The sequence below is a fragment of the Boleophthalmus pectinirostris genome, unplaced genomic scaffold (assembly GCF_026225935.1).
Source record: "Boleophthalmus pectinirostris isolate CB_2022bp ecotype Guang Dong unplaced genomic scaffold, ASM2622593v1 HiC_scaffold_10, whole genome shotgun sequence".
NCBI classification, from domain to species: domain Eukaryota; kingdom Metazoa; phylum Chordata; class Actinopteri; order Gobiiformes; family Gobiidae; genus Boleophthalmus; species Boleophthalmus pectinirostris.
Genome location: NW_026570971.1, coordinates 24026355 through 24040865, shown reverse-complemented (window position 1 = coordinate 24040865; position 14511 = coordinate 24026355). Strand labels below are relative to the sequence as shown.

The window sequence follows — 14511 nt, the reverse complement described above, 5'->3', positions numbered from 1 at the left end:
TAGCAAACTTAAACACTTATTTTTTATAATAGTGAGAGATGAGAGACTAACTGAAAAACTGGTTGCTAATACTTTCTAGCTTGGGACTGTCATTATATGTGCGTGAGACTTATTTAAGTGGACAAAGCAGCTCACCTGTTGTAGTTCCAAATAAACCAGCTCTTTCTGGTCAGACTGTGTTAAAATAAAGCCCAAATTAAGTCAGAGTAGTGCTTTCAGTTGGCTTCAGACCCCTAGGGAGTGTTGATGACATCAGCTGTGTTGATTGTATACTACTGATGTCATGATTACTACTACAATGTAAATACTTCACTCTTTTGATTGTAAAGAACCGGCTTACTATATTGTGAATGAAATGGTTACTTTAAATGTGTACAAAAGTGCTACAACAAGTTATATTAACTATAAAAATCATACAATTTAGCAAAACATACTTGAAATTAAATGTATTAATTCTGATACATTTTAGAAATATCAATTTGTTTATTAATAGTAAGAAATGTGCTATATTATATCATATTGTACACTAGTACTGTACATGCACCAGCCATGTATGTAGTATTATATGGAGTGTTGGTGACATGTAATATTTAAAGCAGACCAATTTTGCAAACTCGACCTTTCACAGAGCTTTTAACAGTTTTAGAGTTGCTTCCCCTTGTCATTTACTCACCCAAAGTTATATTGCCAATCAACCTCTGATTTCACTGCCACCAGCGTGTCCTTTGCTCTCTACTTACTTCAGTGCTGTGAAGTCATTTTGCCTGGTGACCAGATGTCCCTATTTACCCGGGAGCCCTGTGTCTCCTGTCCCTGCGCATTTATCCAAAACCCTTGATTTGTCCCAGTTTTATACAAGGTGTACAAGGTGTCCCTATTTTGACCAATTTGACACCTGCCAACAGTAAAGAGAGGAACAGAGGCATAAATTGTCATTCATTGAGGTAAAATGCTAAAAAGCTGCTTAAATATGACCAAAGCACAAAGAAAATGTGGCTATTCTGCCTCACAGGTTAGTCATGAATGGGCCGAGTGCATAACAGTTTTCCTTAATTACGCACTCGTTTCACAATTTTATTATTACCAACCACCTCAAACCCGGGTGTCCCAGTTTTTGATTTTGAAAATCTGGTCACCCTAATTCCGCAACAAAAAAATCTGCTGCTTGCTAGCATGATGTGCTGCTTATCCAGGAGATGTGCCTTCTCTTTGTTGTGATAACGTTTATGGCAACGTCAGCTCCCACTGGGCACCCCATGTTTCTAATGTGGGAACCAGCTGACTTGTTTCTTTTATTAAGTCATTTTAGATGAATGTTGAGCTTTAAAATGTGGAGTATGGAAGGATTTTAAACGAAACTGAGATCTGAACACTCATTCCTGTTTGCATCTTTTGAAGACGATCTATTCTTGGCCTGATATTTAATACATTCTTTAATATTAACATTTAAAACACTGTTTCTCTCCTCTGTCCTTCAGGTTGACTGGGCCATCTGGACACCTCACTGATGGACCTGGGAACTACAAATACAAGACCAAGTGCACCTGGCTCATCGAAGGAGAGTGAGTGTGCCGTCTACTCAGTTTAAACACCACATAAACACTGAATATTGCTATTACTACTAGTACCTACTGCTACTACATTTATTACTCATAATATGGACCCAAGTATGCATACACCCTCATGTAAAAAGGAAAAAGAACCAGAGTAGGTGATATTGATAATAATGAAAGAATATCTACATTTTTGGGAGAATTTTTCAAACAACTATAATCAAATCAGAAAGAAACTAAAATGTGTCTGTAAATATCTGAGTGGCAGTTCAAATATTGCACAAAAGTGAATAGACTGTACTATTACACAAATACGGAACTCCTACCTTCTACCTTTTTGTCAATATTGTTATTAGATAAACTTTATGTAAATTTGGCCTGTAGTCAACTTATCTCTACAGCAAATTCTACTGCTTCTATAACTACAACTACTACTATTACTGCTATTTATCTTTACTTTTATTTGTGAAAGGTAAAGGTGCACTTTTTGATTAGGGGTCCAGCACCTGCATGTTTCTATGGATATGTCATTGCTCTCCCTGGAATGTTCCACAATCCGTGAATTATTTGTTCATTAATTTTTCGATATAAAACCAAAAATAAGAAAATGAAAAAATAACAGTTTTCCTCAATATTTGTCTTCAAGACCAAAATGAAAAAACTGATAATGATTTGTTTTTTCATTTTTTGATTTTGTGTTTAAATGTATACTGTAAAAAATGGATAACGACTGTTTCTCGTTTCCGTGACTTAAACTGCGATGCCGGACTTTTGCCCCGGCCTCTGCACCGGTCTCAGTCCTGGTCTCAATCACGGTCTGATCCCGGCCTCAATCCCAACCTCAGTCACGGTCTCAGTCACGGTCTCAGTCCTGGTCTGGTTCTGGTCTGGTCCTTTTACCTCTTTCAGTCCTGGTTCAGTCCATATGTGGAGCAAAATTCCCATTTCGCAATTTAAGTCACAGAAATTCATTTAAACACAAAATTGAAAACAGAAAAAAAAACAAAAAACTAATTGTTATCTCTTTTTCATTTCGGTTTTAGAGACAAATAATGAAGAAAACTTTTATTTTTTTGGTTTTATATTGGAAAATGAACGAATGATTTTCATGACATGGATTTTCTACAATATGACATTAAACAGCTCTACATTACATTACTTCAATTTACCTGTGGTTTTATAGCTCAGAAGTAGAGCAGAGTCTGTGCCTCTCCACAGATCTGACCTGTAACTTGGTCTGATGTGGTCTCAATGAAGATAGAAAGGTTCAATACCGTATTGTGAAATATTCCAGAAAAGCAATAACATCTCCATGGAAAAAATACATCTAAATGCAAATTTCGCTATGGGGAAATTTCTGTTTAGTTTAGTATAAGAAAAGTGATATCGAGATTAGACAAGGTAATTAAAAACATTAAAACTGCAATATCACCATATACATTAATTAATAACCAAAAACGTATTATTAAGAAGAAGTAGTCCTCTCATATATCAGCTGTATTGGCATTGCATTGGCCTTAACCTGAAATGGGAGGAAGTGTCAGAAGCAGTATTAATGGGGCCTGCAGTTGGTCCTATAACTGTGACTGGGCCTCTGTGAAGTGCCTGGATGTTGATGAATGGATGTAAAAGCCAAAGTAAGTGAGAAATCCAATACTGCCCTGTACTTCTGTTGTAGTCAGCAGCAGCATCGTCGCTCCAGCAAATTATTGATTTGAGTGTTTGAAATTTGAGCAGTTCTCTTAAAGTAGACTGGACTTTTTTTCTTTTTTTTTTTAACAAATCATAGAGATGGAAGTCAAATTTTGATATGGCGTAATGATGAGGGTCGATCTGACATCAGCTTGTTTCAGGTTATTGCTTTGCCTGGGATGTTCCAGAGTGTAGCATTAAGTATGGTAAATGAATAAATACAGAATATTTTTTTCTTATTTATTGCTTAAACATGCTTTATTATTATTGCTGTGAACTAGCCTGCTTCTTCATAGACCTGACCTGTAACTTGACCTTGTGATGTGACTTCCTTGTCTCCATGGAGATTAAACTGTAGGACATTTCGGGGGAAAACATTAACATCTACATGGAATAAAACAGGTGGCGGACCCTCTACCAGAAAAGTTACACAGTGCAAGAGTAGAACTGTACTGATAACAATAAATAGAAGATAATATTGAAGATATTTAATGCCACTGACACAGTAACCCAGAAAAATCCCAGTGAACCAAAGAAAAGTTGGTATTAAATCTTAGATATATTAAAGGTGCACTATGTAACTTTTCTGTGAGAGTCCACTTGTTATTGTCCACTTGTACTTGTTATTGCGTTACTTGAAATGTTCCACAGTATGGTATTTAACTTGCCTATCTCTGTGGAGTAGGTTACACCATTAAGTTACAGGTCAGATCTGTGGAGAGCTGATGCCCCCTCCCCTGTCAATAATAATGCATGTTTTATTGTATTATTTTTTTTAGAAATCACCTCTAATTGAATAAGTGCAAGATGGATAACTTTAATCCCAAACCACAGAACCGTACAGACAAAGCAATGGCATCTCCATGGAGACAAGCAGGTGGCCGACCCTCAATCAGAAAAGTTACTTAGTGAACCTTTAACATGACTATGACTTCTATGACTAAATAACAGTGTATTTCCCTAGTGCAAATACAGTGGACTCACAATATTAAATTAAAATTGCTGCAGTAATGATGGTATTAACAATGTGGACTTGACCTTTACATGAATAACATCGTTTTTAATCACATTTTTTTACACCACGAGGCCAGGGGCTGTTATGTTTTTTTTTTTACAGCAACAGTAGCCTACGTTGTTGATAAAAAGGCATTTTGTTGTCTTGTGTGTGATGAATTTTACTACCGTTTAATTTGTAATAAATTCATATCATTTTAAAGTAATCTGGCAAATCTAAAACCAGATAAAAGACATATCACTAGTCACATGTCTCTTGCTGAGCTGATGTGAAGCTCCAGTCTTAACTGTCACTGTAGTCTGTAAATCAAATACATGAATAAATGCATCTATTCACAGTGCTTCCTGTACATGAGCTTCTCTCTAAATAGAAAGTCTTTCACATTTCATTCAAGCGATTCTAATTCAATACACCGCCGGCAATCTCTTAAATTCTTATCTGTTTGAATTCAATTTGAAATGGAATGACAGTTCTTATCATGGGCGTCAGACTGGAAGAGGAGGGGTACTGTTTACCCAGGGACCCATGCAAAAAGGGGCCCCATTTAAAAAAAAATTAAAAATAAAAATAATAATAATAATAATTAGACAACGTGTAGTCTGGGTCCGCCAAGATGATTTGTACCCAGAGCCCAAAATTTGTGCTACACACCTGGATCTTAGGTTTGTGGTAACATAAGTGAAGGAAGTTGCATTATTTACCATATTTTTCCTTTTGTTTTTCTTATTTTATTTCTTTGTAAAAGAACAGCACGTATTAATTAAATATGTAAAGATTATAGCCAATGTGGCTAGTTTCCATCTTCAGTCCCTCGGCAGGTTAATGTCAAATAATCTACAGCACAGGGAAAAGTACAGCAAGAATCACACAAAAATGCATGCAGCACCAGCACTATCACTATACATACAATTCATTTGAAGGTACAAGTCAAATGTTAAAATTTACATTTTTTGGGAGGGCCAGAAGGCTTTATGGGGCCTAATTAGATTGTGAATTTGGGAAAAAAGAGGTAGAGATAATTGGCAAACAGGTCATGGATTGAAGTTTGAATCTTTGATATTAAGATAGTAACAACCACATTTGAGCTGTGCCCTACCGGCAGTACTATAGTACACAAGTAGTATTCCTGCTTCACAATCCTGAAGAAAGTCTTGGTCAGTTTAAAGACACAATTGATTTGCAGAAGCTTTTAAAACTTTTCACTATCTATGATGTGACCACGTATCTTACCCACACTGCTCTGACAAGCCTTGCTGGGAGTCCATGCGAAACAATATTATTTACAGAAAAGTGCTGGGAAAGTGTGTGTGTCTGTATTTGAGTAAAAAGGCAGATTAAAGTCATGATTCAGACCTAGTGTACTGACCAGGCCTGTCAACAGAAATTTGGGGGCCTGTTGAAAGAAGCCTCACATGGGGCCCCCTACTGTAAATGAACAGAAAGAGGGTCCACATCTGAGCCCCTAAGACTCTGGGGCCCAAGACAACAGACCCCCTGATATTAACATTGTTTTTATTAATTTGTAATGTTAGACTTGTTCAGCATTTTTTTCAGTTTTATTTAATAAATCAGAAAGTTTAAATAAATGCTGCCTTAAAACAATAAATCAAATTGTGTAGAGATCTAATATACAGGTTTAAAATGACATGATTGAAATCATTTTAGAGACTTAACAATTTTGTCATTTACAATTCACTTTGATTTGATGTAAATATTTAGCCCCACAGCAAACATAAGACTGTCAGGAAAGGTCGACTGTCACGACACTGTTCATATCTACAATAAACAAACAAATTGCGTTGTAAACCACTAAACTGAGTCCAAGGAACAGAAAAATACAGCTGGTTAAAGGTGGCGAGTGTTTTGTTAATTATTCACCTCACACTGTTTAAACCAGGGCTGTTCTCTAAAGAGGAGCTGCAGTTTGCTCTGAGCTTGTTCATAAGTAGGAGGTGTGAGTTTGGCTGGACTAATTCAGACTGAGGGACATAGAGTGGCCACTGTTTTAAAAGTGAAGATCTAATAGTGAAAGTAGGTCACTTATCAAACGGCTTACTCTGCTGCTCTGGTGTTATGGCACTGTAAACATCAATACAGCTGTGAAAATGGACTTTTTAGAGTCTAGCAAGGATCAGGGCCTATTGATGCCATAAAAATGCTTAGATTTCTAATTTTTTGGGTGGGGCTCTGTCACCTGCTTCTTCCTATGAACATGACATTGCTCTGCCAGGAATCTTCCACAATATGACATTAAACTGCTCTACCTTACATTTTTTGATTACAGGTGGTGTTTTATAGCTCAAAAATACTGACTGTGAGCAGGGGTTGCCTCTCCACAGATATGACATGTAACTTGGTCTAGTTTGATCTCCATGAAGATAGAAAGGCTTAAACCATACTGTGAAACATTCCAGACAAAGCAATAACATGTCCATGGGGGAAAGCATCTGATGGGCCCTCCACCAGAAAAGTTACACATTGCACCTTTAAATCAGAATAAGCTACAATCAAAACATGTAGCAAAACAATAACATGAAAACCTTTGTCCATGGTTGCAGGTTTTTTTCTTTTTAATAGTAAAATGTTCTCAAATGCCCAAGAAAAATTACATTAAGTACTTCATTCTACTGAGTCCAGGATTCTGGTATTCTCAATATAATGGGAGTACTAAAAATGGTAAAAAGAATATAAGAAGGAAAATGTAGTCATTTCAGTTTTCAAATTTCATAAAGCTGGCCATTTGAGGAGCAGTGGGAATACCTGATATTGTGACATCCCTTATTACAGAATTAATTTATTTTCAGCTGAAACAAATACATTCTAACCTTTCTGGAAAGAAAAAATATTGTATTATTCTTATCGTAGGACAGAATTTTTTAAAACAATTCTGCCATAATGCCACTGAGCAAAAATCAAGATCAATTTTACAAGCTCAAACTTGAGTGGATGTTAAAAGCATTGTATTGACTTGACTACATGAACTCATAGGACTCTTAAAGCAAGGATAACAATAATAATAGCTTTTCTGCTCCTCCTAACTACAGTGCATTTTTTCAGCATTTAGTGAGTAGAATTTGTCATTCTAAAATGATGAAGAATAATTATTTTTACTTTTCTACATTTTCACATGGCTCCAAAGTTTAATATGATACTGATGTTAGTTTGTAGAGTGGTCAGTAATACACTTTAGATCAATAGTCCATAGTTGTGTACCAGGTTTATTTGCCAGGTTTAACCAATGCTGTGGTTCGAGAGTGCTGAGTGGGTGGGTTTAGTTTTGATGTCCTGTTTTTAGTGATTCTTGTCAACATTATGGTGGCATTGAGAGTTGAATGCTGTTAAAATTAGACATTTTATGACTTTGTTATCAGTTTTTTTGTTAAGCTATTTGATGGCTTCTTAAAAGGAAATTATAACCAAATTTATTTCAGATATAATACTTACCTTGTTTCTCCAACTGTCCTGGACTTATAATGCTCTTATGTGGATTCATATAACTGTTGTTGTGTAAATGAACCTCAGACAGATGCAGATGTCTTGATTTCACTGTTCTTGTGTTTTCAGACCAAACACTATCATTCGACTGCGGTTTAACCATTTTGCCACAGAGTGCAGCTGGGACCACCTGTACGTGTACGACGGAGACTCCATCTATGCCCCCCTGCTGGCTGCATTTAGGTAAACACTGGTGGAATGGTCATTATTTTACAGAAATCTGGTTTAGTAGTTCTATTTGTTTAGTTCTTTGCAGTTTCCTTAGTTTCATATTGTCTGATTTTGACATTTTCCTAAATTGTCCACACAGCAATTGTCCAATTTGATGATCTAAGGTTAAATTAAATATAAATGTGCTTCCACTAATGCTGAAACAAACAGGATTTATGTCTTAAGGTTAAAAAACAAAAAAGACTTCCCACACATGAGTCATTATCACATCTTTCCACTCCACAAAAAATAATCATTCCTTTATCGATTGTTAACTTAATCTTTATTTGTATAGTCCTTTTTCATACAGATTAAAATGCAGCAAAATTAACAAACAACCTACATTGTCCCTCCATAATGAATAGATTTGCTGAAGACTAATGGCTAATGTGCTGGCTGTATAATATGTATATCCATGGGCTTCAGAATGATGGAAAATTAGGAGTCTTGCCATAGCGATAAGCAATTTAAAATAAAATTTTATATGTTTGTAAGTCCTAAAATTTTTGGATTTAACAGGAAGCTAAAACCCATGAATATCCACCGATTATCTACAATCTACACTCACACACACTTCAGAGTCACTATTCCCAGGTCCCTTGTCCAGCAGTCTGTGTTTAACAGGCTGTCTGTGTTTGCAGTGGTCTGATTGTCCCAGAGCGTTATGGGAATGAGACAGTTCCAGAGGTGGTGTCTCAGTCTGGATTTGCCCTCCTGCACTTCTTCAGCGACGCAGCCTACAACCTCACAGGATTCAACATCTCATACAGGTATGACACACTTTAAAATGACTTAAGATGTGAGCAATTTTCTTATCACAGCCCACACTGGTCAAGGTTAAACCAATGATAGTACTGTAGAAAAAAGGTTGGCTTATCAAGTATGTTTTGAGGGGATTTTTGTCAACATTACAGTGACATAATGCATTCTGCCTGTCCATATGTTTTTTTTTAAACCCTGCTAGAAATCATAATTTTATGACTTGCATAAGGGGTAGTTATTATAATATGGTACCAGATATGGTAGGTAGATGCATTATATTAACATTATTATAATTGTTTTTACCCTAAAACCTATCTAAAAAAAAAAAAAAAAGGGAGTTTCTGTCAATTGGACAACCTTATGGACCCTAACATTTGAGAATGTGAAAGTCTTCATTGCTGTGTCAAACTGTACTGCCAATATTCTGGGTAACAATCATGGCCTTTGTCAGTGAAATATCCATTCTGATAAGTGGATTTTTTGCATGTCTAATCCTGATATCCACTCCTCTGTGCCCATGATTTGTGTCTGTCGAGTCGTATTTTTGGCGGCGGCCCACTTCACACCGCTCTCTGGGACCTGATGACGCAGAGAAAACCTCTCACTCTCAGATCATCAGCCTCTGCCTGACACAGCTATGCAGATGTTGCAGATCACTCATGTTAGAATGCAAACGCCTTTATTACTGTACAGAAGAGCATAGGAAATGGAGATGGACATATTTCAGTTTTATAATTTGGAAAAATAATTAGATTTTGTCACATAAAATAATTTTCCCTAATAATTTACTCCAGTATTTACATGCACTTGATGTTTGAACATTGTCTTCAACCATGGTTTCTAAATAGTAGGCAACAGTGAGTCACACATTTAGGTTTGTTGTAGGAAGCATTTTTAAAGGTCCTATATTATCCCAAACTGACTTGCAAAATTGATTGTAAAAGTGAGCTTTAAGCCATGTTGAAATCTTATTGCCTCATCAAAAACATACCTGGAGTTTTGTTTTTCGTTCACAGATGCTCAAATAACCCTTTATTATTAGTCTGTCTACATCTCTAAAGCTCAAAATGCTTTGTTTCATCTTGTGATGTCATGAAGGAGTAGTTTTAGTTAACCTTTTACATTTTGTTAAGTAGAAATTGGCAGTTCCAGGGGCTGAAATTATAGAAATGATTCTAGTGAAAGTGTTGACTTTAAAAACACAGTGGAGAACTATAATGACATCACAAGGTGGAGTGTTGTCCATGTGAGAGAAGAACTCAGCCTAAATATGCAGGGTTTGTGTTAAACATGTGTGTGTGAATGAAACAAAACACAACTCCAGGTATGTTTTTGATGAAGAAATCACATTATAATAAGAATATGGCTTAATATTGGCCCTTTAAGCATATTACAAATGTGAAAAGGGAATTTTAAAAGGTTCAATTATGTTGCTAAAAACATAAAAGGTAACAGCACTGGAGACATCTGCAGGCAATTCATTTTTTAACCAGTTCTGAGGTGAATGGGGTGCTCGGAGTCTTGGGTTCGGTTTCCATGGAGATTACGTAATTGCAATCACTTTAATTATTACTGACTTCCACAATGGCGACTTACTGGGATAAAAAAGATTTGCAAGAGAAAAAAAGAACAAGTTGGAAAGACCTGAAACTTCCTTTTCTCATGACTTTTTTCTGAATGCCAAAAGTGCAGCTCGTCCTTGGCAAACATCTGCAGAGGCCACAATAGACTGCGCTCCGTCGCTGGGTTTTCGGTCCCGTTGTCATAGTAACAGGTTTGAAGTTGGGCCGAGAAAAGGCGCAGTGAAATAAAGGAGGGTACCCCGGGTCGCTGTCTTTGGTCTGCCAGCATCAAAACACTCTCCACGGCAACAAAAAGGGGGACCATGGGCTTTGTAGAGAGACACACACACCAGACTGAGTGGGTTAGAATAGTGCTATGTGCTATATTTGTATTGTCAACTGATTGTCTTCATTGATAAATAATGGGCTTTGATTGGCTTGATTTAACAAAAGATATGCTGCCCTTTATAGTGGTTGGTTCAAGGAATAATAATTTAAACTATAAAAACACAGACTCTTTATTTATTTATTTTATTAAGGACAATAGAGTAAAACATTGAAGGTGCATTGTGTAAGTATTCAGGTAGAGGGTCCTTCAAATGCTTTTCTCCATGGAGATGTTATTGCTTTATCTAGAATGTTTCACAGTATGGTATTAAACCTTTTTATCTTTAAGAAGACCAAGCCAGATCAAGTTAAAGGTCAGATCTGTGGAGAGGCAACCCTGCTCACAGTCAGAATGCCTGTTTTTTCTAGGTATTTTAGAGCTATAAAACCACCTGTAATTTCATCAATGTAAAGTAGAGCTGTTTCATCTCATACTGTGGAACATTTTTAGCAGAGCAGTGAACATATCCATCGAAATAAGCAGGTGACAGACCCCCAACCAAAAAGTTACATAGAGCAGTTTTTAAACAATATAATAAAAACATGAAAACAAGACACGAAAGCATAAAATGACAAAGCTCACAAACCCCTAACCCACCCCTTTCCCCCAAACACACAAAAATATAAACATGTCATAAGAAAGATGACATAAAAAAAACCAAAAGCAAATACAGTAAGAAAATTAATAATAAAAAAACAAACAAACAACAAATTAGTGGCTTTTATCTCTATACAATCTCTATCAGTCAGTGCTATTCATATATTTTCAGCTGGTTGCTTCAGGTGACTAAAAATAGACCAACAGTGGTGGATTCTAATATGATTTTTTCAGACAGAGCTAAAAAACTGAGAGGGAGGGTTATATGGGACTATGTTATTTACGTAAACATATGCCCTTCTGCTTTTCTCTGTAGTTTTTGTCTGTTGTTGGTTCAATTCAACAAAACACTGGTTGTATTGGTGGATAATGTTGATGTATAAAATAAGTTTCATCAAATGAAATGTAGGCTCCATTAGTTACATTACAACATTTTATGCAATTGAACAACAATTGAAAATGAAAAAAATAAAATAAAAAATGCAGACGTTTCTTTTAGCACAACCCCAATAAATCTACATAATTATTATTTGGTTATTTCTCTGCCTGTGTTGTGTGTTGGCTGGTGCAGAGCTCGTACAGGCACTTGTCGAGATCTCCACAGACCACTTTACTGTGACAGCTTTAGGCTCCAGGCTCAGACACCAGAGGAGCAGATGGGCCTCTCTCCAAAACACACACACCTGATGCACACACTGTCCCAACAGGTCACTCTATGTACTCATGTCTACAAAGCTGAGCCTGCAAGTATTCCTGGAAAAATCTGTTTATTTGCAGTTGGTCCTCTACCAGAAAAGTTACACAGTGCACCATTTTAAATTGTGTTAAAAATTAATGTGCGTTCTTAAAACCTGAAGTATGTGAACACCTAATACCATACATCTTTTTAAAAGTGTTCAGTCCCAGCAAAGCATTTTGATTCATGGTTCTGAAAGTGAGTAAATGAGCTAAAAGACAAAAGGCTCTTGGCATTATGGAACACTGGATTACGTTGTATTGTGTGATATGATTGGATATTTTTTGTGTTAGCTGTGATGAATTATATTATTCCTTTTTAAGACATGTGCTGTTGATGAAAATGTGGTGTTTAAGGTGCACTATAACTTTTTGGTTGGGCATTCGTCACCTGCTTGATTCTACGGATATGTCATTGCTCTGTCTGGAATATTCCACAGTATGACTTTAAACAACTCTACCTTATATTTATTCAATTATAGGTGGTTTTATAGCTCAAAATACCTTGAAAAACAGACATTCTGTGAGCAGTGCTGTCCCCTCCATACATAACTTTTGGTCTCCATGAAGATAAAAAGGATTTAATGCCTTACTGTGAAGCATTCCAGACAAAGCAATAACATCTCTGTGGAGAAAACCATTTGACGGACCCTCAATCAGAAAAGTTACACAACGCACCTTTTAAACATTAAGCCTAACCCAATCAGCTTTTATAACTAAACACTAAACTATATATCTTTGTTTTGTCCTGTCAGGGTGAACACCTGCCCCAATAACTGCTCGGGACATGGAGAGTGCCGCTTAGCGAATTCGACAGGTGCAGTGATTTGTGAATGCGAAGACAACTGGAAGGGAGAGGCCTGTGATGTCCCGTACTGTGAAGCCAACTGTGGGTACCCTGATCGAGGGCACTGCCTGGGCAAGAACTGTATCTGCAACACCGGGTGGCAAGGTATATGGACTTAGAGACAATGGCCAAATCGAAGTATTCATGGGTTTTAGAATGTTGAGAAAATCAGGTCTGTTGCCATAGCGATAAGCAATTTAAAACTAAATATTACATATTCTGAATAGGAACAAGTTGTCTAATTGTTGATTTTAATGGATTAAAAGCCTTTGATGCCATCATTACTGTCATGAGGATTCAGATTTTAAGTGTTTGATAACTTAATTTCTTCATCTTGGCTGCACTTACCTGGAGGAAAGGATCATGGTATTTGTAGTTCCCTCTGCTTTTAAGATGCCGCTGCAACTAAACAATGCTTTTTGCCAATTAACTAATTTGCCCATGATATTGTTGACTCGTGGACATCTATACCTTTTTAAATAACTTTTTAAAAATCCATAATTCAGTTCTGTGCAATCAATGGAATTTGTCTGAAGATTGAAGTTAAGTCTTTGTTTACCACCTAAAAACCCACCCAAGGCTTTTGCATAGTTCTGTATATGGGTGTATTGTCTCATTGTAGCTGGCAGCGTGAAGCAGGTCTGCACATGCCAAATCTGAGCTGGGACTGTGGCTCTGCTCCCAAGAAGGATAATCCCCTCTGACGCTCGCCAATTTCATGAGCTGAATCTCAAATTAAAGTTTCATTATTTATTCATTCTGATTTTTGTTGTTGTAGGAAGTTTGATAAGTGGATTGGAGCTTCAATAATTTATGCACTAGGAGAGAATGTTTAAGCAATTTCTGGAAATATGTTGACAATCTTAAATTTTTAACTTGCTGTGATTGCATTGGATTATTTTTATTATTATATCAGAGCGGACAAAGCTATTCTTCACACCTGCAGACATAGCAGCTAGTTTGTGTAAAGGCTAGAGGGTTCAAAAATACTCTGTGCTGTACTTCACATAGTCTAAGAGAAAGTGAAACATTTTACATAGAGCTGTGAAAAGACTCCATCAGCAAAAGTCAGTCCTGTATCCTCACAAAATTGTTTTCTATGGCTTTATGACACATGTTGTATTCAGTGTGACCCGATTTGCATTTTACTACGCTAAATAAAATTAAACATGTAATCTGAAGTTTCATTTCAATCATAAAACCTTCAAAGTATGTTGTGCAATATGGTGATAAAAATATAAATGTGGTTTCATTCCTGTGATAATATTATATTTTGGTGAAACTGTCAGATTGTGATTCATTAATTTACTGTTTAATGCAGCTCTCTGCTTTATTGATACTTGGCAGTGACATCACCCTGGAGGTGTTCTACATGTATGTATAGGGCAGCATATTCAGCAATTACCTCGGTGCACACATTAGCAAACACTGCCACAAAATTTTTTAAGATGATCTGAAAACTCAAGAATAAATCCAAAATGGATTTAAACAACACACATACGAGAGTTTATGGCCCTGTTTAGGTGTTTGATTGTCAACAAAAATATAGAGACTAACTGAAAATCTTTAGGCTCATGCTTACAAGCTTGTGACTGTAATTTTATGTGACTTTTATGAGACTTGTTTAACAGTAAAAATCATCTCACTTGTTGTAA

At 36.4% G+C, this 14511-nt stretch overlaps 1 protein-coding gene across 1 annotated transcript in view; it reads left to right on the top strand.

Moving 5' to 3' along the window:
• atrn (attractin) overlaps nt 1–14511 on the top strand; it is a 210609-nt gene that overhangs the window by 16938 nt on the left and 179160 nt on the right. Inside the window, 4 exon segments of the mRNA XM_020921620.2 lie at nt 1479–1562; nt 7825–7938; nt 8607–8735; nt 12765–12961. Coding sequence (XP_020777279.1) covers nt 1479–1562; nt 7825–7938; nt 8607–8735; nt 12765–12961 — 524 coding nt within the window.